This window comes from Bos javanicus, chromosome 29, assembly GCF_032452875.1.
Source record: "Bos javanicus breed banteng chromosome 29, ARS-OSU_banteng_1.0, whole genome shotgun sequence".
Taxonomy (NCBI): domain Eukaryota; kingdom Metazoa; phylum Chordata; class Mammalia; order Artiodactyla; family Bovidae; genus Bos; species Bos javanicus.
This window is the reverse complement of record NC_083896.1, coordinates 7,258,194-7,282,607: the sequence shown is the minus strand read 5'-3', so window position 1 is coordinate 7,282,607 and position 24,414 is coordinate 7,258,194. Positions and strand designations below refer to the sequence as shown.

The 24,414-nt window shown below is 38.7% G+C and overlaps 1 protein-coding gene across 2 annotated transcripts in view; it reads right to left on the bottom strand.

Moving 5' to 3' along the window:
* GRM5 (glutamate metabotropic receptor 5) overlaps positions 1-24,414 on the bottom strand; it is a 650,668-nt gene that overhangs the window by 114,729 nt on the left and 511,525 nt on the right. For both annotated transcript variants that reach the window (XM_061406016.1, XM_061406017.1), the window contains exon 5: positions 812-1,058. In XM_061406016.1, coding sequence (XP_061262000.1) covers positions 812-1,058 — 247 coding nt within the window. The remainder of the gene's footprint in view (positions 1-811; positions 1,059-24,414) is intronic.

Genomic DNA, 24,414 nt, shown 5'->3' with positions numbered 1-24,414 from the left:
CTGTGGCTGGAAAAATAGCAGGGGTTTTACAGTGGCCAACCCAAGGACCCTGACTGTCCTAATGCAGGGCAGATCGAAGACTCAGCCCTGCTATAAGTCAGAATGTCACTTCAGTGACATTATCCCTCATGGATTAAAAGTCTCATGTGAAGAGTCACTTAAGAATTTAGAGTCTTAGATAGATGTGGAAGATGGTAAGTTCTAGGTACTTAATGACTTCCCTGGAGGCTGGCCTATAATTATGAGTGAGTTCGTATTTCTCAGGCTCCTCTGTAAGTGAAAGGTAAAATTTTAGAGAAAAATGCCATTTAGACCTCAAGAAGGGAGACAGTGTTCCAGTGGAGGATTCTAAAATAAAATATGACTTGTAACTTACTGTACCTACAACAAACAATAGAATAACACCTCAGTCCTGTTTCTGGATTACCAGAAATGAAATTCTTCCTGTTTCAGAATGATTCTGTGACCCAAGAAGATATCAGAATACATGGAATAACAGGGCAAGTATGTACAGAGAAACCATGAACTGGCTTTTAATTATCCAACTATACTGTGAGGTTCCTGCCTCTAAGTGTGGGTCTCGGAAGTGTGGTGATGATTCTAAGAGCGCGTTTTAGACATCGGCATTCACACTTTTTCCTGGCCACAGGAAATGGGGCTTCCTCTCTCTGTCTTTACTCGCTTTGTGATGTCAGAACTAAGCACACATGTCCGGGAAGCATAGATAACCACAAAGGAGAGAAATAGGCTCCACAGGATCAAGAGACAGAGTGATCAGGCTCTGGTGTCTAGAGGAGAACGGTAACAATACCTTCCTGGAGAGTCTCCATTCTCATCAAATAGGATCATGTCTCCAGAAACCCCAGTAAAATTGGTTTTCATCAGAGAGTCCAAAAGTTTCCGTCCGTCAATTGGCTTCATGGCGTCACAGAGGCCCGCATAGCCTGGACAGAGGGCCATCTGCATGTTGTGGAGCCCGTAGGCCATGGAATAGATTGCATTGATCACAAATCCCATTTTGGAGTCTTGCACATGATGTGTTCTCAGAGTCAGAGAACCTGTGGGAAAACAAATAAGGGATTAAATTTGAGATTTAATCCTACTGTAGCTCTTTATGGATTCTGAATAATTTGACAATGCATTAGAACAATTTATAAGAATTAGAACCAGAGGAAATACGAAGAACAGGTGCCAAAATAGTATTCCTAATACTATTAGTATTCCTAATTCTCTTCTATGTTCATGTTTTCCCCCCAAGACCTTAAAGACCTGAATCCCCTCCAGTACCAAGATTCACTTCCTCTATTACCAAATTCTGGGGATGGATGGAGTATAGCACTCCATCAAATTCCACAAACTTTATCTTAAAGACAGATTAATCTACCAAGTACTTACCTGTGATAATACACTTCCTTGGTTTAGATATCCTCAACAAATCTCCAGTTTCTCCAATTAATCTCTGACAAATCTCCAATTAAGTCTTAGCTGAGCAAAGTAGATACCCTATTGTCTTGCCTCAACTTACCTAGTTGGATTTAACACCTACTACTTCCAGCCTCAAAGTATATGTGCTCCATAAATTGACCTATTTGGAAATTCTGAAATACAATATTTAAGCCCCATTAATTCATCCATGAATTAAATATTTACTGGAGTCTGAGTACACATAAAGCTCTGTGTATGGTGATCTAAGGAAAATATAAAAATGAATTGGAGATGGATTCTGCACTTAAGAGGAGACTTGTTCAGTAATAGAGATAAATTATGTAACACTGAAAGGCAGAAGGTGATAAATCTATAACAGATGTGGAGTTAAAATCTATTGAGATCCAAAGAGGGAGCAATCCCTGTCAATGAAGGGCCCTTGGGAACATTTCATTAAAGAACTAACATTTGGGATGAATTACTGGTTAAACAAATATGGAATGAATGCCTGTTCGTTCTGACTGCTCAGAACTTGCTGAAAGTGGGGAACATAATGTAGAATAAAATAGACATGGTTACTGTTTTTGTTTACTCAGTCTAGAGGGCAGATAAGCATCTTAGCAGGACTGAACAGGGAGGAGCACTAGACCAAGACACTCACTGATGCTGAGCACTGTAGCTGAGTGTCTGCTGGATGAAGAGGGGAGGACAGCATGTTTGAAGGTTCACAGGTGAGATCAAACACACTATGTTGGGGAACCTTTAAAGAGGTTGGAATGTTTGGAATGTAGGGTAGGAGGTAGGAGAATGAGGAGAAATGAAATAGTAGAGGAAGGCAGGATTGCTTAAACCAGGTTAAGAGCCCTAGGATCTTTTGCTGTGTTTAAAATAGGAAAAAAACATGATCAGATTTCTAATTTAGAAAGATCAATCTGACTACATTGGAGAAACATTTAAAGGGCTGCAGGAGTGGAGTCATGAAGACCCATTAAGTGGTAATGCAGTGATCCCAGGGACAGGTGAAAATGCCCTTGCTGAGGGTAGAGGTCATGATTATGGACAGAAGTATTTAGGAGATGGAATCTACTACCAGGCCTGGTGATTGAGGAATGGAGAGGAGTGAAACATGTAGAAAGAACATGGGTATTACATAAAAGTAACAGATCAGGTAAAGACAGAACATTTCATATGGGGAGAAGTTTTTATTTAAGAGAGATATAGGAACTCTCCAAAGATGACATGACTTTTTATGACTTTCAAACAGTACTGGCATAGAGGCTCCTGGGGAAGCCAGCATGGTTCATCCTAACATAAGTATAAGATGGGTAATCTTGTTTCCATCTCAGGACAAGACACTGGCCCTAGGCTACTTTCCAACCAAATCTTACAATTTCCTTTTCTGCACAGACTCTATTCACATTCACATTTGACATTTGACCTCATACCACTGGAAACGCCATTGTTCTAGGTGCTAAGTCAATACTTGGGAGTCACTTTTGACTTTTTTTCTTTCCTTCATTCTCTGTCTACTTTTATTTGATCTATCTTCAAAATATATCCAGAATTAGATTATTTGATGCAAATCTACTTTTGTCAGGTTCAAGATATATATCCTGTCTGGATTATAGCAATAGTCTTTTAACTAGATTCTTTCTTTCTACCTTAAACTATTCTATACCCACTCCAGTAAATTTTTAATGCAATAACTATAAAAATATTCTTAAAATAAGAGTCAGATTATGATACTCCTCTGATCAGACTTTCTAGTGGCTCCATTATTACTGAAGGAAAAAGCCAATGTCCAAGCCATGACTTTCAAAGACAAACAGGATTTTGACTTATGGTATTCTACACCTTATCCTTCTGACTCTTAATATTCTTTACTTAAATTATTCCTCCCTGAATATTTAGAAAGAAAAGCAACTAATTACATACAATTAAGAATGTTAAAAGACAAATATTAAAATAATCTGTACCTATTAATACAATAAGAAGTTGAGGGATACACAAAATTTAAAAAATGTAAAATATGACATCAAAACCCTAAAATGGTGGGGGCTGGTGGTGGTAAAAGCATAAGCTTATTAAAATGCATTTGAATTTATGAGATCACTAACTTAAAATAGTCATCTATAAATATAGATTGTTATATAGGAACCTCATGGTACACAAACCAAAAACCTATATAATAGATACACACCAAAAAGAGAAAGGATGCTGAACATAACACAGCAGTTATAAAATCAGAAGAGAGAAAGGAAAAAGGAACGAAAAAGAACTATGGAACAACCCCAGAACAATTAACCAAAATGCAGTGAGCTAATTGCTGTTGTGGTTTAGTTGCTAAGTTGAGTCAGACTCTTTTGTGACGCTATGGACTGTAGCCCACTTGGCTCATGTGTCCTTGGGATTTCCCAGGCAGGCATACTGGAATGGGTTGCCATTTCCTTCTCCAGGATATCTTCCTGACCCAGGGATCAAACCCATGTCTTCTGCATTGGCAGGCAGATTCTTTACCACTGAACCACCAGGGAAACCCAATAAGTAAATACTTATCAATAATTCTTTAAATGTAAAGGGACTTTAGTCCATATATGTTCCAATCAAAATACATAGAATGAATGGATAGAAATACAAGACCCATGTATACATTGTCTATAAGAGACTCACTTCAGATCTAAAGACAAGTGAAAGTGAGGGGATGGAAAAAGATAATCCATGCAAATGGAAATGAAAAGAAACTGGGGCAGCAATACTTGAATCAGACAAAATGGACTTTAAGACAAAGACTGTTACCATCTTTCTAAATTCCATATATATGCGTTAGTATACTGTATTGGTGTTTTTCTTTCTGGCTTACTTCACTCTGTATAATAGGCTCCAGTTTCATTCACCTCATTAGAACTGATTCAAATGTATTCTTTTTAATGGCCGAGTAATACTCCATTGTGTATATGTACCACAGCTTTCTTATCCATTCATCTGCTGATGGACATCTAGGTTGCTTCCATGTCCTGGCTATTATAAACAGTGCTGCGATGAACATTGGGGTACACATGTCTCTTTCCCTTCTGGTTTCCTCAGTGTGTATGCCCAGCAGTGGGATTGCTGGGTCATAATGCAGTTCTATTTCCAGTTTTTTAAGGAATCTCCACACTGTTCTCCATAGTGGCTGTACTAGTTTGCATTCCCACCAACAGTGTAAGAGGGTTCCCTTTTCTCCACACCCTCTCCAGCATTTATTGCTTGTAGACTTTCAGATCACAGCAATTCTGACTGGCGTGAAATGGTACCTCATAGTGGTTTTGATTTGCATTTCTCTGATAATGAGTGATGTTGAGCATCTTTTCATGTGTTTGTTAGCCATCTGTATGTCTTCTTTGGAGAAATGTCTATTTAGTTCTTTGGCCCATTTTTTGATTGGGTCATTTATTTTTCTGGAATTGAGCTGCAGGAGTTGCTTGTATATTTTTGAGATTAGCTGTATACAAGACAGCAAAAGAGACACTAATGTACAGAAGTCTTTTGGACTCTGTGGGAGAGGGAGAGGGTGGGATGATTTGGGAGAATGGCATTGAAACATGTATAATATCATATATGAAACGAGTCACCAGTCCAGGTTCAATGCACGATACTGGATGCTTGGGGCTGGTGCACTGGGACGACCCAGAGGGATGGTATGGGGAGGGAGGAGGGAGGAGGGTTCAGGATGGGGAACACATGTATACCTGTGGGGGATTCATGTTGATATATGGCAAAGCCAATACAATATTGTAAAGTTAAAAAATAAAATAAAATTAAAAAAAAATAAACAAAGACTGTACCAATAGACAAAGAAGGACATTACTTAATGATAAAGAGATCAATCCAAGTTGAAGATATAACTGTTGTAAATATATATGTAGTCGAAATAGAAGCATCTCAATATATAAAGCAAATAACTGAGAAACATAAAAGGAGAAATTGACAGTAATTCAATAGTAGGAGAATGCTTTAAGACTTCACTTAAATCAATGGACAGATTATCCAGACGGAAAGTCAGTAATGTCCTTATGATATATTAGACCAGATGGATTTAACAGCTACACATGGAACATTCCATCCAAAAGCAACATTCTTCTCAAGTGCACAGGGAACATTCCTTAGGATAGAACACATACTAGGCCAGAAAACAAGCCTTAATAAATTTAATATTTATTAAATAAATAAATAAAACTCTGACCATAACAGTATGAGACTAGAAATTGACTACAAGAAAAAACTACAAAAAATACAAACAGCTGGAGTCTAAAGAATATGAAAATAAACAACCATCAATGAATAAGTCAAAGAGGAAATTATACTTAGAAATAAGTGAAAAATGGAAAAACAATGATTCAACTCTAAGGAGCACAGCAAAAGCAGTTTAGAACTGCTTTAGAGGAAACTTGATGGTGATAGAGGCCTACAGCAGGAAACAAGAAAAGGCCAAGTTAACAACCTAAATTTACACCTAAAGTAACTAGAGGAAAAGGTCAAACAAAACCCATAATTAGTAGAAGATATATAAGATCAAAATGAAAATAAATTAGACTAAGAAAAATAGGAATGGTTAATGAAATTAAGAGGTTGTTTTTTAAAAATAAAATTGATAAAACTTTATCCAGATTAATTAAGGAAAAAAAAAGAGAAGTGGCCTAAATAAATAAAATATTAATGAGTATAAGTTACAGTTAACACCACAGAAATAGCAAGGATCACAAGAGATTACTATGAATAATCATATGGCAATAAAATGGACAAACTAGAAGAAATGGATAAATTCCTAGAAATGAATGATCTCCTAAGACTCAATAAAGATGAAATAGAAAATATGAACAGACCAATTACTGGTAATGAAACTGAATCAGTCACTAAATAAAAAACTCTTAAGCAACAAAAGTCTAGGACAAAATGGCTTCACATGTGAATTCTATAAAACATTTAAAAGAAGAGTTAAAACCTAGCCTTCTCAAACTGTTTCAAAAAATTTAAGAGAGAGGAACACGTCTGAACTAATTCTATGAGGCTAGTTTCATCCTGATACCAAAGCTAAAGGCACAACATACACAGAAAATAACATTACAGACAAATATTACTAATAAAAATATATGTAAAAATCCTCAATAAAATGCTAGAATATAGAATTCAAAAGTACAGTAAATGGATCGTATATCAAGATCAAGTGGGATTTATCCTAGGGATGCAAGGATGTTTCAATATTCAGAAAACAATCAATGTGACAACACCACATTAACAAATTGAAGTAATATGATTTTCTCTATAGATGCAGAAAAAGCTTTTGACAAAATTCAACATCCATTAAACTCTCCAAAAAGTGGTGTAGAGGGAATGTACCTCAACCTAAGGGTCCTACTGGATAAACCCATAGTCAACCTCCATTGACCATTTTATCTACTACTGTGGGCAAGAATCCCTTAGAAGAAATGGAGTAGCCCTCATAGTCAACAAAAGAGTCCAAAATGCAGTATTTGGATACAATCTCAAATACGACAGAAGGATCTCTGTTCATTTCCAAGGAAAACCATTCAGTATCACAGTAATCCAAGTCTGTCCCCCAACCAGTAGTGCTGAAGAAGCTGAAGTTGAATGCTTCTATGAAGGCGGATAAGACCTTCTAGAACTAACACCCCCAAGATGTCTTTTTCATTATAGGGGACTGGAATGCAAAAGTAGGAAGTCAAGAGATACCTGAAGTAACAGGCAAATTTGGCTTTGGAGTACAAAATGAGGCAGGACAAAGGCTAACAAGAGTTTGCCAAGAGAATGCACTGGTCATATCAAACACCCTCTTCCAACAACACAAGAGAAGACTCTACACATGGACATCACCAGATGGTCAATACTGAAATCAGATTGATTATATCCTTTGCAGCCAAAGATGGAGAAGGTCTATACAGTTGGCAAAAACAAGACTGGGAGCTGACTGTGGCTCAGATCATGAACTCTTATTGCCAAATTCAGACTTAAATTGAAGAAAGTAGGGAAAACCACTAGACAATTCAGGTATGATCTAAATCAAATCCCTTACAATTGTATAGTGGAAGTGACAAATAGGTTCAAGGGATTAGATCTGACAGACAGACTGCCTAAAGAACTATGGACTGAGGTTCATGACATTGTAGAGGAGGCAGTGATAGAGACCATCCCCAAGAAAAAGAAATGCAGAAAGGCAATGTCTGAGGAGGCCTTAAAAATAGGTGAAAAAAGAAGAGAAGTGAAAGGCAAAGGAAAAAGGAAAGATATACCCATTTGAATTCAGAATTCCAAAGAATACCATACTGTCTTGTTAACTGTGGCTTTGTAATAGAGCCTGAAGTCAGGTAGGTTGATTCCTCCAGTTCCATTCTTCTTTCTCAAGATAGCTTTGGCTATTCGAGATTTTTTGTATTTCCATACAAATTGTGCAATTATTTGTTCTAGCTCTGTGAAGAATACCGTTGGTAGCTTGATAGGGATTGCATTGAATCTATAAATTGCTTTGGGTAGTATACTCATTACACTATATTGATTCTTCCAATCCATGAACATGGTATATTTCTCCATCTATTAGTGTCCTCTTTGATTTCTTTTTTGTTTTTTAACTAATTTTATTTTATTTTTAAACTTTACATAATTGTATTAGTTTTGCCAAATATCAAAATGAATCCGCCACAGGTAAACATGTGTTCCCCATCCTGAACCCTCCTCCCTCCTCCCTCCCCATACCATCCCTCTGGGTCGTCCCAGTGCACTAGCCCCAAGCATCCAGTATCGTGCATCGAACCTGGACTGGCAACTCGTTTCTTACATGATATTTTACATGTTTCAATGCCATTCTCCCAAATCTTCCCACCCTCTCCCTCTCCCACAGAGTCCATAAGACTGTTCTATACATCAGTGTCTCTTTTGCTGTCTCATACACAGGGTTATTGTTAACATCTTTCTAAATTCCATATATATGCGTTAGTATACTGTATTTATGTTTTTCCTTCTGGCTTACTTCACTCTGTATAATAGGCTCCAGTTTCATCCACCTCATTAGAACTGATTCAAATGTATTCTTTTTAATGGCTGAGTAATACTCCATTGTGTATATGTACCACAGCTTTCTTATCCATTCATCTGCTGATGGACATCTAGGTTGCTTCCATGTCCTGGCTATTATAAACAGTGCTGCGATGAACATTGGGGTACACGTGTCTCTTTCCCTTCTGGTTTCCTCAGTGTGTATGCCCAGCAGTGGGATTGCTGGATCATAAGGCAGTTCTATTTCCAGTTTTTTAAGGAATCTCCACACTGTTCTCCATAGTGGCTGTACTAGTTTGCATTCCCACCAACAGTGTAAGAGGGTTCCCTTTTCTCCACACCCTCTCCAGCATTTATTATTTGTAGACTTTTGGATCACAGCCATTCTGACTGGTGTGAAATGGTACCTCATAGTGGTTTTGATTTGCATTTCTCTGACGATGAGTGATGTTGAGCATCTTTTCATGTGTTTGTTAGCCATCTGTATGTCTTCTTTGGAGAAATGTCTATTTAGTTCTTTGGCCCATTTTTTGATTGGGTCGTTTATTTTTATGGAGTTGAGCTATAGGAGTTGCTTGTATATTTTTGAGATTAGTTGTTTGTCAGTTGCTTCATTTGCTATTATTTTCTCCCATTCTGAAGGCTGTCTTTTCACCTTGCTAATAGTTTCCTTTGATGTGCAGAAGCTTTGAAGGTTAATTAGGTCCCATTTGTTTATTTTTGCTTTTATTTCCAATATTCTGGGAGGTGGGTCATAGAGAATCCTGCTGTGATGTATGTCGGAGAGTGTTTTGCCTATGTTCTCCTCTAGGAGTTTTATAGTTTCTGGTCTTACATTTAGATCTTTAATCCATTTTGAGTTTATTTTTGTGTATGGTGTTAGAAAGTGGTCTAGTTTCATTCTTTTACAAGTGGTTGACCAGATTTCCTAGCACCACTTGTTAAAGAGATTGTCTTTAATCCATTGTATATTCTTGCCTCCTTTGTCAAAGATAAGGTGTCCATATGTGCGTGGATTTATCTCTGGGCTTTCTATTTTGTTCCACTGATCAATATTTCTGTCTTTGTGCCAGTACCATACTGTCTTGATAACTGTGGCTTTGTAGTAGAGCCTGAAGTCAGGTAGGTTGATTCCTCCAGTTCCATTCTTCTTTCTCAAGATCGCTTTGGCTATTCGAGGTTTTTTGTATTTCCATACAAATTGTGAAATTATTTGTTCTAGCTCTGTGAAGAATACTGTTGGTAGCTTGATAGGGATTGCGTTGAATCTATAAATTGCTTTGGGTAGTATACTCATTTTCACTATATTGATTCTTCCAATCCATGAACATGGTATATTTCTCCATCTATTAGTGTCCTCTTTGATTTCTTTCACCAGTGTTTTATAGTTTTCTATATATAGGTCTTTAGTTTCTTTAGGTAGATATATTCCTAAGTATTTTATTCTTTCCGTTGCAATGGTGAATGGAATTGTTTCCTTAATTTCTCTTTCAGTTTTCTCATTATTAGTGTATAGGAATGCAAGGGATTTCTGTGTGTTGATTTTATATCCTGCAACTTTACTATGATCATTGATTAGTTCTAGTAATTTTCTGGTGGAATCTTTAGGGTTTTCTATGTAGAGGATCATGTCATTTGCAAATAGTGAGAGTTTTACTTCTTCTTTTCCAATTTGGATTCCTTTTATTTCTTTTTCTGCTCTGATTGCTGTGGCCAAAACTTCCAAAACTATGTTGAATATTAATGGTGAAAGTGGGCATCCTTGTCTTGTTCCTGACTTTAGAGGAAATGCTTTCAATTTTTCACCATTGAGGATAATGTTTGCTGTGGGTTTGTCATATATAGCTTTTATTGTGTTGAGATATGTTCCTTGTATTCCTGCTTTCTGGAGAGTTTTTATCATAAATGGATGTTGGATTTTGTCAAAGGCTTTCTCTGCATCTATTGAGATAATCATATGGTTTTTATTTTTCAGTTTGTTAATGTGGTGTATTACATTGATTGATTTGCGGATTGATCAATGGAACAAAATAGAAAGCCCAGAGATAAATCCATGCACATATGGACACCTTATCTTTGACAAAGGAGGCAAAAATATACAATGGATTAAAAATCTCTTTAACAAGTGGTGCTGGGAAAACTGGTCAACCACTTGTAAAAGAATGAAACTAGAACACTTTCTAACACCATACACACACAAAAAAACTCAAAATGGATTAAAGATCTCAATGTAAGACCAGAAACTATAAAACTCCTAGAGGAGAACATAGGCAAAACACTCTCCGACATACATCACAGCAGGATCCTCTATGACCCACCTCCCAGAATATCGGAAATAAAAGCAAAAATAAACAAATGGGACCTAATTAACCTTAAAAGCTTCTGCACATCAAAGGAAACTATCAGCAAGGTGAAAAGACAGCCTTCAGAATGGGAGAAAATAATAGCAAATGAAGCAACTGACAAACAACTAATCTCAAAAATATACAAGCAACTCCTACAGCTCAACTCCAGAAAAATAAATGACCCAATCAAAAAATGGGCCAAAGAACTAAATAGACATTTCTCCAAAGAAGACATACAGATGGCTAACAAACACATGAAAAGATGCTCAACATCACTCATCGTCAGAGAAATGCAAATCAAAACCACTATGAGGTACCATTTCACACCAGTCAGAATGGCTGTGATCCAAAAGTCTACAAATAATAAATGCTGGAGAGGGTGTGGAGAAAAGGGAACCCTCTTACACTGTTGGTGGGAATGCAAACTAGTACAGCCACTATGGAGAACAGTGTGGAGATTCCTTAAAAAACTGGAAATAGAACTGCCTTATGATCCAGCAATCCCACTGCTGGGCATACACACTGAGGAAACCAGAAGGGAAAGAGACACGTGTACCCCAATGTTCATCGCAGCACTGTTTATAATAGCCAGGACATGGAAGCAACCTAGATGTCCATCAGCAGATGAATGGATAAAGAAAGCTGTGGTACATATACACAATGGAGTATTACTCAGCCATTAAAAAGAATACATTTGAATCAGTTCTAATGAGGTGGATGAAACTGGAACCTATTATACAGAGTGAAGTAAGCCAGAAAGAAAAACACCAATACAGTATACTAACACATATATATCGAATTTAGAAAGATGTTAACAATAACCCTGTGTACGAGACAGCAAAAGAGACACTGATGTATAGATCAGTCTTATGGACTCTGTGGGAGAGGGAGAGGGTGGGGAGATTTGGGAGAATGGCATTGAAACATGTATAATATCATGTATGAAACGAGTCGCCAGTCCAGGTTCGATGCACTATACTGGATGCTTGGGGCTGGTGCACTGGGATGACCCAGAGGGAGGGTATGGGAAGGGAGGAGGGAGGAGGGTTCAGGATCAGGAACACAGGTATACCTGTGGTGGATTCATTTTGATATTTGGCAAAACTAATACAATATTGTAAAGTTTAAAAATAAAATAAAATTTAAAAAATAATAAAATGTATAATATATACTTTACATGATATAAAATAAAATTTTGTATTTTGCTTCAAAAAAAAAAAAAAAAAAGAATTCCAAAGAATAGCATGGAGAGATGAGAAAGCCTTACTCAGTGATCAGTGTAAAGAAATAGAGGAAAACAACAGAATGGTAAAGTCTAGAGATCTCTTCTAGAAAATTAGAGATACCAAGGGAACATTTCATGCAAAAATGGGCTCAATCAAGGACAGAAATGGTATGGACCTAACAGAAGCAGAAGATATAAAGAAGAGGTGGAAAGAATACACAGAAGAACTGTACAAAAAAGTTCTTCATGACCAAGATAATCACGATGGTGTGATCACTCACCTAGAGCCAGACATCCTGAATGTGAAGTCAAACACGCCTTAGAAAGCATCACTATGAACAAAGCTAGTGGAGGTGATGGAATTCCAGTTGAGCTATTTCAAATCCTGAAAGATGATGCTGTGAAAGTGCTGCAGTCAATATGCCAGCAAATTTGGAAAACTCAGCAGTGGCCACAGGACTGGAATAGGTCAGTTTTCATTCCAATCCCAAAGAAAGGCACTGCCAAAGAATGCTCAAACTACTGCACAATTGCACTCCTCTCACACGCTAGTAAAGTAATGTTCAAAATTCTCCAAGCCAGGCTTCAGCAATATGTGAACTGTGAACTTACTGATGTTCAAGCTGGTTTTAGAAAAGGCAGAGGAACAAGAGATCAAATTGCCAACATCAGTTGGATCATCGAAAAACCAAGAGAGTTTATTGACTAAACTTCTGATTTATTGACTAATCCAAAGCCTTTGACTGTGTGGATCACAACAAAGTGTGGAAAATTCTTCAAGAGATGGGAATATCAGACCTATCACCTTACCTGCCTCCTGAGAATCTGTATGCATGTCAAGAAGCAACAGTTAGAACTGGACATGGAACAACAGACTGCTTCCAAATCAGGAAAGGAGTACGTAAAGCCTGTATATTGTCACCCTGCTTATTTAACTTATATGCAAAATACATCAGGTGAAATACTGGGCTGGATGAAGCACAAGCTGGAATCAAGATTGCTTGGAGAAATATCAGTAACCTCAGATATGCAGATGACACCACCCTTATGGCAGAAAGGGAGCCTCTTGATGAAAGTGAAAGAGGAGAGTGAAAAATTTGGCTTAAAGCTCAACATTCAAAAAACTAAGATCATGGCATCTGGTCCTATTACTTCTTGGCAAATAGATGGGGAAACAATGGAGACAATCAGAGACTTTTTGAGGTGGTGGTGGGGGGCTCCAAAATCACTGCAGATGGTCACTGCAGCCATGAAATTAAAAGATGTTTGCTCCTTAGAAGAAAAGCTATGGCCAACCTAGACAGCATATTAAAAAGCAGAGAGATTACTTTGCCAGCAAAGGTACATATAGTCAAAGCTATAGTTTTTCCAGTAGTCATGTATGGATGTGAGAGTTGGACTAAAAAGAAAGCTGAGTGCCGAAGAGTTGATGTTTTTGAACTGTGGTGTTGGAGAAGACTCTTGAGAGTCCCTTGGTCTGCAAGGAGATCCAACCAGTCCATCCTAAAGGAAATAAGTCCTGGATATTTATTGGAAAGACTGATGCTGAAGCTGAAACTCCAATACTTTGGCCACCTGATTTGAAGAACTGACTCACTGGAAAAGACCCGGATGCTAGTAAAGATTGAAGGAGGGAGGAGAAGGGGACAAGAGAGGATGAGATAGTTGTATGGCATCACTGACTTGATGGACATGAGTTTGTGTAAGCTCTGGGAGTTGTTGATGGACTGGGAAACTGGTGTGCTGCAGTCCATGGGGTTGCAAAGAGTAGGAGACGACTGAGTGACTGAACTGATAGTCAACCTCATACTCTTCAGTGAAAAACAAGGTATTTCATCTAAGATCCAGAAAAAACAAGGATACCCACTCTTTCTACTTTTATTCAACATCATATTGGAAATCATACCCATAACAGTCAGATAAGAAAAACAAAAGTAATGCAAAGAGGAAAGTGAATGTGAAAGTCACTCAGTCGTGTCCTACTCTTTGCGACCCCATGGACTTTACAGTCCGTGGCATTCTCCAAGTCAGAATACTGAATTGGGTAGCCTTTCCCTTCTCCAGGGGATCTTTCCAACCCAGGGGCTGAACCATCTCCCCCTCTGCAGGTGGATTCTTTACCAGCTGAGTCACAAAGTGGGAAAGAAGTAAAACTGTCACTGTTTGCAGATGACATGATACTATATATAGAAAACCCTAAAGACTCCATCAAAGAAACTATTAGAAGTATTAAAAGTATCAATTAAATTTTCAGGATACAATTTTTCTGGAATCTGTTGTGTTTCTATATACTAACAACAAATGATTAGAAATAGAAGAAAGCAATCCCATTTATAATCACATCGGAAAGAATAAAACAGTAGGAGTAAATCTAACCAAAATAGTAAATATTTGTACTCAGGTAACTGTAAATTGTTGATGAAACAAATTGAAGATGACACAATGAAATGTGTCATGAATTGGAAGAGTTATCATTGTTAAAATGACCATACTCCTGAAGGAAATGTACCGCTTCAATGTAATCTCTATCAAAATTCCAATGGTATTTTTCACAACTGGAAAAAATAATCCTGAGGTTTCTATGGAACCACAGAAGATCCCAAATAGCTAAGGCAATCTCAAGAAAGAACAAAGCTGGAAGAACTCCCTGCATTCAAATAATAATACAAAGCTACAGTAATCAAAACAGTATGGTACTGGCACAAAAACAGACACATGGATCAATGGTACAGAATAGAGAGCTCAGAGATAAACCTCTTATATTGGCAATTAATAATCTATGACAGCGGAGTCAAGGATACACAAAAATACTTTCTTCAATAAATGGTGCTGGGAAAACTGGACAGCTACTTTCAAAAATTTTAACTGGATCACTTTTGTACACCATATGCAAACATAAACTAAAAATGGATGAAAGACTTAAATATTAGACCTAAAAATATAAAACCCAGAGAAAACACAGGCAGTATACTCTTTGATAGTCTTAGCAACATTTTTTGTATCTGTTGCCTCAGACAAGAGAAACAAAAGCAAAAATAAAGAAATGGTACTAAAAATATCAAACTAAAAAAGCTCTTGTGTAGAAAAGGAAAACAGTAACAAAATGAAAAGGCAGTCTATTGAATGAGAAGTTAATATGCAAAATATATAAAGAATTGGTATAACTCAAAATCAGGGAAACAATCAAATTGGAAAGTGGTCTGAGAACCTCAATGGACATTCTTCCAAAGAATACACGTAGAGTTCCAACAGACACATGAAAAAATAATCAACATCACTAATCATCAAGGAAATGCAAATACAAACCACAATGAGTTACTCCCTCATGCCTGTCAGAATTACTGGCATCAAGTAGTATGAACTGGTGGCAAGGATATGGAGAAGGGGCTCTTGAGAATTGTTGGTGGGGTCATAAACTGGTGCAGTCACTATGGAAAAACAGTATGGAGGGCCCTCAAAAAAAAAAACAAAAGTCATGCTTTCAGCAGTTTCACTTCTGGGTGTTCAGTCAAAGAAAACAAAAAACACTAACATGAAAAGATATATGCATCCCAATGTTCATTACAGCATTGTTTATAATAATGAAGACGTGGAAGCAAGCTATATTCCATAAGTAGATAAATGGATAGAGAAGATGTGGTACACAGACACACACACACACACACACACACACACACACACACACAGAATGGAATATTATCCAGCCATAAAAAAGAAAGCTTGCCATTTGTGACAACATAGATGGATGTAGAGGGCATCATGCTAAGTGAAATAAGTTAGAAAGACAAATGCCAAATGACCTCACTTACATGTGGTATCTAAAACACAAATAAGCAAAACAGAACAAAACTAGGCTCATACATATGGAGAACAAGTGGGTGGTTGCCCAAGGGCAGGGTGGTGGTGGGGTGTTGGGTGGAATAGGTAGAGGAGATTAAGAGGTATAAACCTCCAGTTCTAAAATAAACAGATCGTGAGGATGTAATATACAGTATGAGGGGTGTGGTCAAAAATATTGTATTAACTTTGTATGAGAGTAGATGGTCACTGGACTTATTGTGGTGACCATTTCCCAATAAACGATTTACATAAATGTTGAATCACTATGTGGTACACCTGAAACTAATATCATATTGTGTATCAACTATATTTTAATAAAAATAGTTAAATCACTCATCAATCCTCTGCAGCTACACCATCCTCCTCCCTGATCCTCAAGCATTCTGGGCCCTTGAATTGGGTTGGCAAAAAAGTTCATCTGGATTATTAGTGTTTTGGGAAAACATGGACAAATGTTTTGGTCAACCCAATACTTGCTGTTCATTCTATGTGGGGAATATTTGCCTCAGAGATGTGCAGAGCTATTCCTTCCCCAATTCAGATCTTTCCTCAAATATCATCTCCTCTGTGAGATTTCTCTGATATCCTGTCTAAATCTCATCTCTGTTCCACTCCCCTCCACCCCCCACCACCACACACACACACACACACACTCCCTATCTCTTTTCTCAACATTATTTTTCTCCTTACCACTTCTTAGAACAGTTCCCAGAACAATTCCTAGCACATAGTAGGCCCTTGATAAATATTTGTTAAATGAATTAAAGAACCAACTTGGACTATCCCTTCTGTTTTCTTTTCCTCAACCCTACTAATGCTAACCAATGTTTCAAGACTCCAAGAGCACTTCTTTAATAAAGCCACCATGGTTTCAGGTACTAAAATTAATCTTGCTCTTCTGATCTCCCTATCATTTTCTCTATACAAGCATACCTTGTTTTATTCCTCTTTGTGGATATCATATTTTTCATAAGTTGAAAGACTATCACAACCTTGTGTTGAGCAAGTCTATGGACACTATTTTTCCCAACACTATTTGCTCACTTCATGTCTCTGTGTCACATTTGGCAATCCTAATTTCACACTTTTTCATTATTATCATACTTGTTATGGTGATCACTGCAGATGTTGATTGCAGCCATGAAATTAAAAGACGCTTACTCCTTGGAAGGAAAGTTATGACCAACCTAGACAGCATATTCAAAAGCAGAGACATTACTTTGCCAACAAAGGTCTGTCTGGTCAAGGCTTTGGTTTTTCCAGTGGTCATGTATGGATGTGAGAGTTGGACTGTGAAGAAAGCTGAGCACTGAAGAATTGATGCTTTTGAACTGTGGTGTTGGAGAAGACTCTTGAGAGTCCCTTAGACTGCAAGGAGATCCAACCAGTCCATCCTGAAGGAAATCAGTCCTGAATATTCATTGGAAGGACTGATGCTGAAGCTGAAACTCCAATATTTTGGCCACCTGATGCGAAGAGCTGACTCATTTGAAAAGATCCTGATGTTGGGACAGATTGAAGGCAGGAGGAGAAGGGGACCACAGAGGATGAGATGGTTGGATGGCATCACCGCCTCAATGGACATGAGTTTGGGTAAACTCCAGGAGTTGGTGATGGACAGGGAGGCCTGGAGTGCTGTGGTTCATAGGGTCACAAAGAGTCGGACACGACTGAGCGACTGAACTGAACTGAACTGATGGTGATCTGTGATCAGTGTTCTTTGCTGCTACTACTATGACTTACTGAAAGAACAGATGATAGTTATCATCTTTTAGCAGCACAGGATTTTTGAATGAAGGTATGTCCATCTATTTTTTAGACATAATGCTATTGTACCGTGTATGTATGTACTGTAGGCTATAGTACAGTATCTAAACATAATTGTTATATACACTTGAAACCTACAAGTTTGTGAGACTTGCTTTGCTGTAGCATTCACTTTATCATGACAGTCTGGAACCGAATTTGCAGCATGTGCTAGGTCAGCCTATACTTCTGTCAGGTACCCTTCCCACTATGTTTTAGAAATGTGGGCATACTTAGGGGGAGGAGGATTTGAAACATCCAGTTCCCAAGTTAGTCCAGCTCCCTTCCTCCATGTAACTCCCTAAATGGAGGTAGTTACTCACCTGACTGATTCTCTTTCCAGGTAGTCTTTGAGGCCATGCTTAAGTGCTTCATATTGAGCCTAAGCCAGGTACTACAACTCAGTCTCCTAACCCACTATCAGGGGTTAGCAGTAGGTGCTTTTGCGGCTAGTAAGAGGTGGTAGGTAGGTACTTTGATTCTCATTCTTTTGTTTTGAGCAGAAGAAAGGGATCTAGGTTTAAATTTCTGCTTGATGTCTTCGTAGCTCTGTGACTTGGAGAAGTTACTTGGATACTCTTAAAATTCAGCTTAACCATCTGTTAAATATGGTGACCTTTATCTTGAAAAGGGGATGTGAGAATGAAATGTTACGTTGCACACAGCCTGGCACAAGGTCAATGCTTCATCAAGATTAACTGTGCCAAGATGTAAATCATAATAACGTTTAGCCACTGTGTTTTGTGGTTAAGACTCTGGAGAATAAAAGCAAGCCAAAGGTCTCTCCTGATGTGATGCCCAGGAGAGCTCTCCAGCAGTCATCTTTCAGGTTCCCTTCCTGATTTTTCTTTGTGCCTCCTGGACAACAGACAGCAATTGGCATAAAGGCCAGTTGGAGCCTTATTCATTTGTAATCAAACCAAAGTGTCAGGGCCTGGGTTACTGTACTGTTTGTTGAATTGAATGGAGGCAAGGATGAAAATTTGCATTTGTATGATACTTTAAAAAATAACTTTGGCATTCATTAGCCAGGTGCATCAATACTGTTTCCATCCTGTAGAGATAAAGAAGCAAAGGTGCAGACGGGTCAAGTAGGTTTCCCAGGATCACAAAGATAATAATAATTGGAAGTTGACAAGGATTTCTAATTCCAAGATCAGTGTCCTTTTTGATATACTCAATTGCTTTGCATTGGAAATATGCGCTCCCTGAACAGTATTATTGTATCACCTTTTGAAAATATTCTGATTAAGATACGAAGTTAGGGAAGACAAACTGGTAACAAGATCAGGTCTTTCCTGGAAAGTGCTGTGTTTCTGTTCCCTCAAATAATGCCCATTAGTGCTGCCCAAGACCTGGGCCCGGAATCTGCAGAAGAAGCTGACCGAGAGCAAGAAGTTGAAACCCAAGGGATACAGTGTTCATGTGTAGTCTGCCGAGTCCTTTGGTTTTGTTAGGCATCTGGGAACATCTGACCTCTTTGGGCAACATTAGGGTCTTGTAGATGTCCTGGTGACTATCTTCCCTTGCCACCCAAACATTCCAAATGATTACAAATTCAAAAAAAAAAAAAAAAGGAAAAAATATGCCAGAAGAAAACCAATGGAAGTGTACCTTTGTAATTTCTCCTTAAGTCATTTTGATGCCTGTGGTTTCCCACCCTCCTTCCCTGATTTTGTCTCTATTTATCTATTTTTATGAAGTATAGTTAATTTACAATATTATATTAGTTTCAGATGTGATGACTCAGTATTTGTGTGTGTGTGTGTTTTAAAGAAAGATATCTTAATCTGTTTCATGCATTCAGGATGCAACAGGGGATCAATTCAGTGCAATTCAAGTTTGAATTCTCCTTACACCAGTTTGTCATCTTTCTAGTCTTATCCCTCCATTATAAGAAGCAGCCATAGATGGGCTATGAACTTCAGGTTGCTAAGAAAGCTCTGTTGAAATGTGAGCTAACCAGTGCTTTAAAAACATTTAAATATCATAAGACTCAGGGAGCTAGGAGCTATTTCCACTATAATGAAGAAATGAAGGAAATCAAGATGACTGACAGTAGTTGACAAGCTTGTCTTTCTTTGGATGTAGGCGGGCATCTGGTACCCATAATTAAAAGAAATTTATGCAATAGACTCAATATTTGTAGCTATTGGGGAGATATTGGCTTCTTAGGGGATTCTTATGCCTCTTATCTCTTTAGGCTTAGATCTCTGTCTATCTCCACCCCTCCCTAATGCCACATATTTAAAGGGGGTGAATCTGCGTGATATTGTCTTACTTTGTGTTAGAGGGTGCGGGTAGCAGAGTAAACAGGATGAGAGTACAGGTTCTGGGACAAGGTAGCAGGTTAGTGTTACGGCTCTGCTACTTACTATTCATGGCTGTGTGACTATGGCCAAAGTCATTAGCGTCTCTGTGCCTGAAAAAAATGAGCTTAATAATAGTTTCTAACTAATAGATTTATAATAGGATGAGATGGCTGGATGGCATCACTGACTCAATGGATGTGAGTCTCAGTGAACTCCGGGAGTTGGTGATGGACAGGGAGGCCTGGCATGCTGCGATTCATGGGGTCGCAAAGAGTCGGATATGACTGAGCGACTGATCTGATCTGATCTGAATAGATTTATACAAAGAATAAATGAATTTATACTTATAAAGCATTTGATAAATTGATCAATATTACTTGGTTCTTGATCAATGTTACCCAAGTTCTGTTTCTAATGATCGTTTGTTTCTTTCTATTCAAAATATAAACATCTAGAAGAAGTATGTTGCTAAGAAGAGACATTAGCTATTGAGTAAAGAATAGAACAAAGGCTAAAACAGTGAGGAAGGGGAAGAGAAGCAGGATTTGAGGGATGGCAGCTAGGCAGGGCTGTAGGGTATAGGTTTGGGGATTTTTTTTTTTTACTCAGAGAACGATCATAATCTCATTTTCATTTAAACATTTTTTTCATTGAGGATGGAAAATAGAACAAGAGTGGAAAAAACTAGGGGATAATGAAATAGGATGCTAAGAGGTGATGGTGGCTTAATCCAGGGTAGGATTCTAATTATATATTGAAATCAGGGAGAATAGGATATATTGGTGGATTGTATGTGAGTTGTAAAGGAAAAAGAAGAATCAGGAGTTAGTCCAGGTTTTCCTTTTTAAGCAATGGATTAGAATGACATTGAATGTGAGAAATAGGTTGGTGGGGATGTAGGCTCAAAAGTGCTGTTTAACCTGTTAAACAGCGAGGTCAGTGTCCAAAGGGACTGAGCAGACAAGGGGTATTGGTGGCTTAGATTAGAGTGATAGCAGTTGAGATGATAAGAAGTGTTCAGATTCAGGACATATTTGGAAAACAGACTGACATGAGTACCTGGATCTATCTCAGACACGAGACTTCTTTTTGAGTTCCTGATCACTCCTTTAAAACAAGCAGAAATGCTAGATTACTTTTACTGGCTGTATAGTGTTCTCTTGTATGGATATATTTTTACTGGTTTCAGAATGTCTTAAAAATTCCTTGCTTGGGTTACTACAACAGCCTCCTAACTAACATCACTGCCTCTAATCTTGCCCTGCTCAAATCTGTGTATTTCCAGTGTAGATATATAGTGAGTGGTCTTTCTCAAGAACAAAAGTGATTTTGTTAGTCTTCTCTTGGAACCATTCAGTTGATAAACAAATTATACCCTAAATACTTTGTCCTGACCTTCAAGACCTTTCCTCTCCTGCCCTGTATTCGCCTCTCTGCTCTGATCCATCATACACTGTGCATCAGCTGTCTGGAACTTCTTGCATCCACATAACAAACTCTTCTGTATCTGAGCCTCTGGGTGTCTCACTCCATACATCTGGAACATACTTTCTGGTAGATTTTCTACTTATTAATTTGTGTGTGTCTAGGAGTCACTTCCACTTAGAAGTTGTTTAGGGCCCTCCTCCAGTTCAGAATTAAAGTTTTGCTCTGTTCTCCTCTAGCCCTGGTGCTCAGTAAATATCTGATAAACATCAGTTTATCATACACTGAACATCCTATAAGGAAATTTCCTGCTTACATATCTGTCTCTAATATAGACTTAAGGTTCTGCTTCGTCCTCTCGTAGCACTGGTGATGACCTGTGGCTGATTTCTAGTACACGGTGGCCTCCCTGAGGACAAGGGTCCTATGCCTTTCACAGAGGTAGCCTTTGTGCTTACCATAGCATCTGACACATAATTGTCACTATTAAAATAACTTAGGATATGAATGAGGTCTGATGCTTGACCAGATGTCTCAAAGCAAGTCACCAAATACCAGGTATGGTTTTCAGATTGTCAAGTCAGTTTATTAGAGTAATCATTGCTTTGCAGGATGGCACCAAACAAAACTAAATATCAATGTCAATTTACAACAGAATCTGCCAGGTGATCCATACAATCCCAGTAAGCAATCTTCTGTGCTTTCACCATCTAATAACATTTCATGGGGAAAATTCTGGTCTAATCAAAGTGGAGTAAGCACTGTCCACCATGTTTCTCCTGTGGAGTGCAGTTGAAAATCCTGAATGGAATGACTGGAGCAGCTTTTTGAGCATTCTGAAAAGTAAATGGTAATGAGTGGATTGGGGAAAAAAACAGAATTGAGAACGCTACTGAGTCATGCATGAGATTTTTGGATTTTTTCCTTCAGAGTCTCCAGAGCTAGAGTCAAATAAAGACAGTGAAAGTGTTAGTTGCTCACTCATGTCCGACTCTTTGCTACTCCATGGATTGTAGCCAGCTAGTCTTCTTTGTCCATGGAATTCTCCAGGCAAGAATATTGGAGCAGGTTGCCATTTTCTTCTCCAGAGTATCTTCCTGATCCAGGGATTAAACCCAGGTCTCCTGCATTGCAGGCAGATTCTTTACTGTCTGAGCCAGCAGACAGCCCCAAACGGGTACCAGACAAAAAGAGCTCTACGAGAGGGCCTCCTTTGTGGTCTGTGAAAAGGGGCACCCTACAAGTCAAGGAGAGTGGGAGAAATTCCATTTTTGTTTTTTGTTTGCTTTCCTGTGTAAGTCCTGGAGCAGCCCTGCAGAGATGGTGGTAGCGAAGGCCATGGTGGCTGGGCAGGCACCTGTAATTCAGGAAGGAAACTCTTCTCCATGACCTGAGGAACTGTCCCCAAAAGTATGGGGAAACTCCCTGTTGCTTTTTTCCATTCTTGAGCCTCTCCCCACTTGGCTCCCATGGCAGTCTAGCTGGGGAACAGGATGTGTGAGGCAGAGGTAGAAACTAAAGCCTTTGACTTTTGCCCAGAGGTCCAAGAATGGGATGGAAGGGACTGGAGGCTGGGAAGTTTCAGGGAGACCGTGAACAGGGCAGATCTCAAGAAAACGATCGCACAAAATTGAGTATGAACTCCTGGGCTCCTTGCTGAGTTGTGCAGGGATGGCTTTGACCCTGGTCAACACACCAGAGTTCTGAGAAGGAAACAACAGGATAGAATTCTGCCTGAATCCCAGACTCATTCAATGAGGCACACCTTCAGCAAACTCTGATCGAACTTCAAAGGCTCTGAAAACCGCACTGACGACGGGACCACAGCCACAGAAGGCAGGTGTGAACTTACAGCCTAAAGCAAACCAGGCTGGTTTCTAATTTTTTAAAAATCAGTATTCTCTGTAAGATAACATTATATCTGAAACATCCAGAACCACGAGATGACACTTGGCGTAAAGGGACCATCTGTGACCACTGGGGGTGCTGTAAGAGTCTGTATTCCCAAACGCTCTTCTTTGGTCGGCATAGCCTTTCTTTAGCTGTCTTAATAGAAACTTAGAATTATAATTCCACTGTTTTTTATCTTGCTTCTTAGGCCCTAAAGAGAAATCCTGGCTTCTTAAGTAATTTATTTGTTGACTCACTCAGAGATTAAGTTATTGATTAAACAGACATTTATTAAGCCCTTACTGTAGGTCAGATATTATGCTGCAGGGGTCCCGAACCCCTGGGCCATGGACAGTACTGGTCAGTGGCCTGTTAGGAACCAGGCCACACAGCAGAAGGTGAGTGACGGGCAGGCGAGCAAAATTTCACCTGTATTTACAGCTGCTTCCCATTGTTCTCCCTTCACCCGAAGATGAAACCATCTAGTTGCAGGAAGCTCAGGGCTCCCACTGATCCTGCGTTATGATGAGTTGTATAATTATTTCATCATATATTGTAATGTAATAATAATAGAAATAAAGTGCACAATAAATGTAATGCACTTGAACCATCTCGAAACCATCCCCACCACCCGTCTGTGAAAAAATTGTCTCCCGTGAAACAGGTCCCTGGTTCCAAAAAGGTTGGGGACCATTGTTTTTCTGGATGCTGGTGATCCCAGCATGAGTGACATAGTATCTCCTCAGAAACACAGCCTATGAGGGACTGGCTCAGGGATAGAAGTGTGTGGTGGGCCCAAGGAGTTTCACCTTATCAGGCAAGGTTTAAAGTTGATGCACGATACTGGATGCTTGGGGCTGGTGCACTGGGACGACCCAGAGGGAGGGTATGGGGAGGGAGAAGGGAGGAGGGTTCAGGATGGGGAGCACAGGTATACCTGTGGCAGATTCATTTTGATGTTTGGCAAAACTAATACAATATTAAAAGTTTAAAAATAAAATAAAATTAAAAAAAGAAAACAAACAAACAAAAAGAAAACAAAACAACAACAACAAAAAGAAATCAACCCTGAATATTCATTGGAAGGACTAATGCTAAA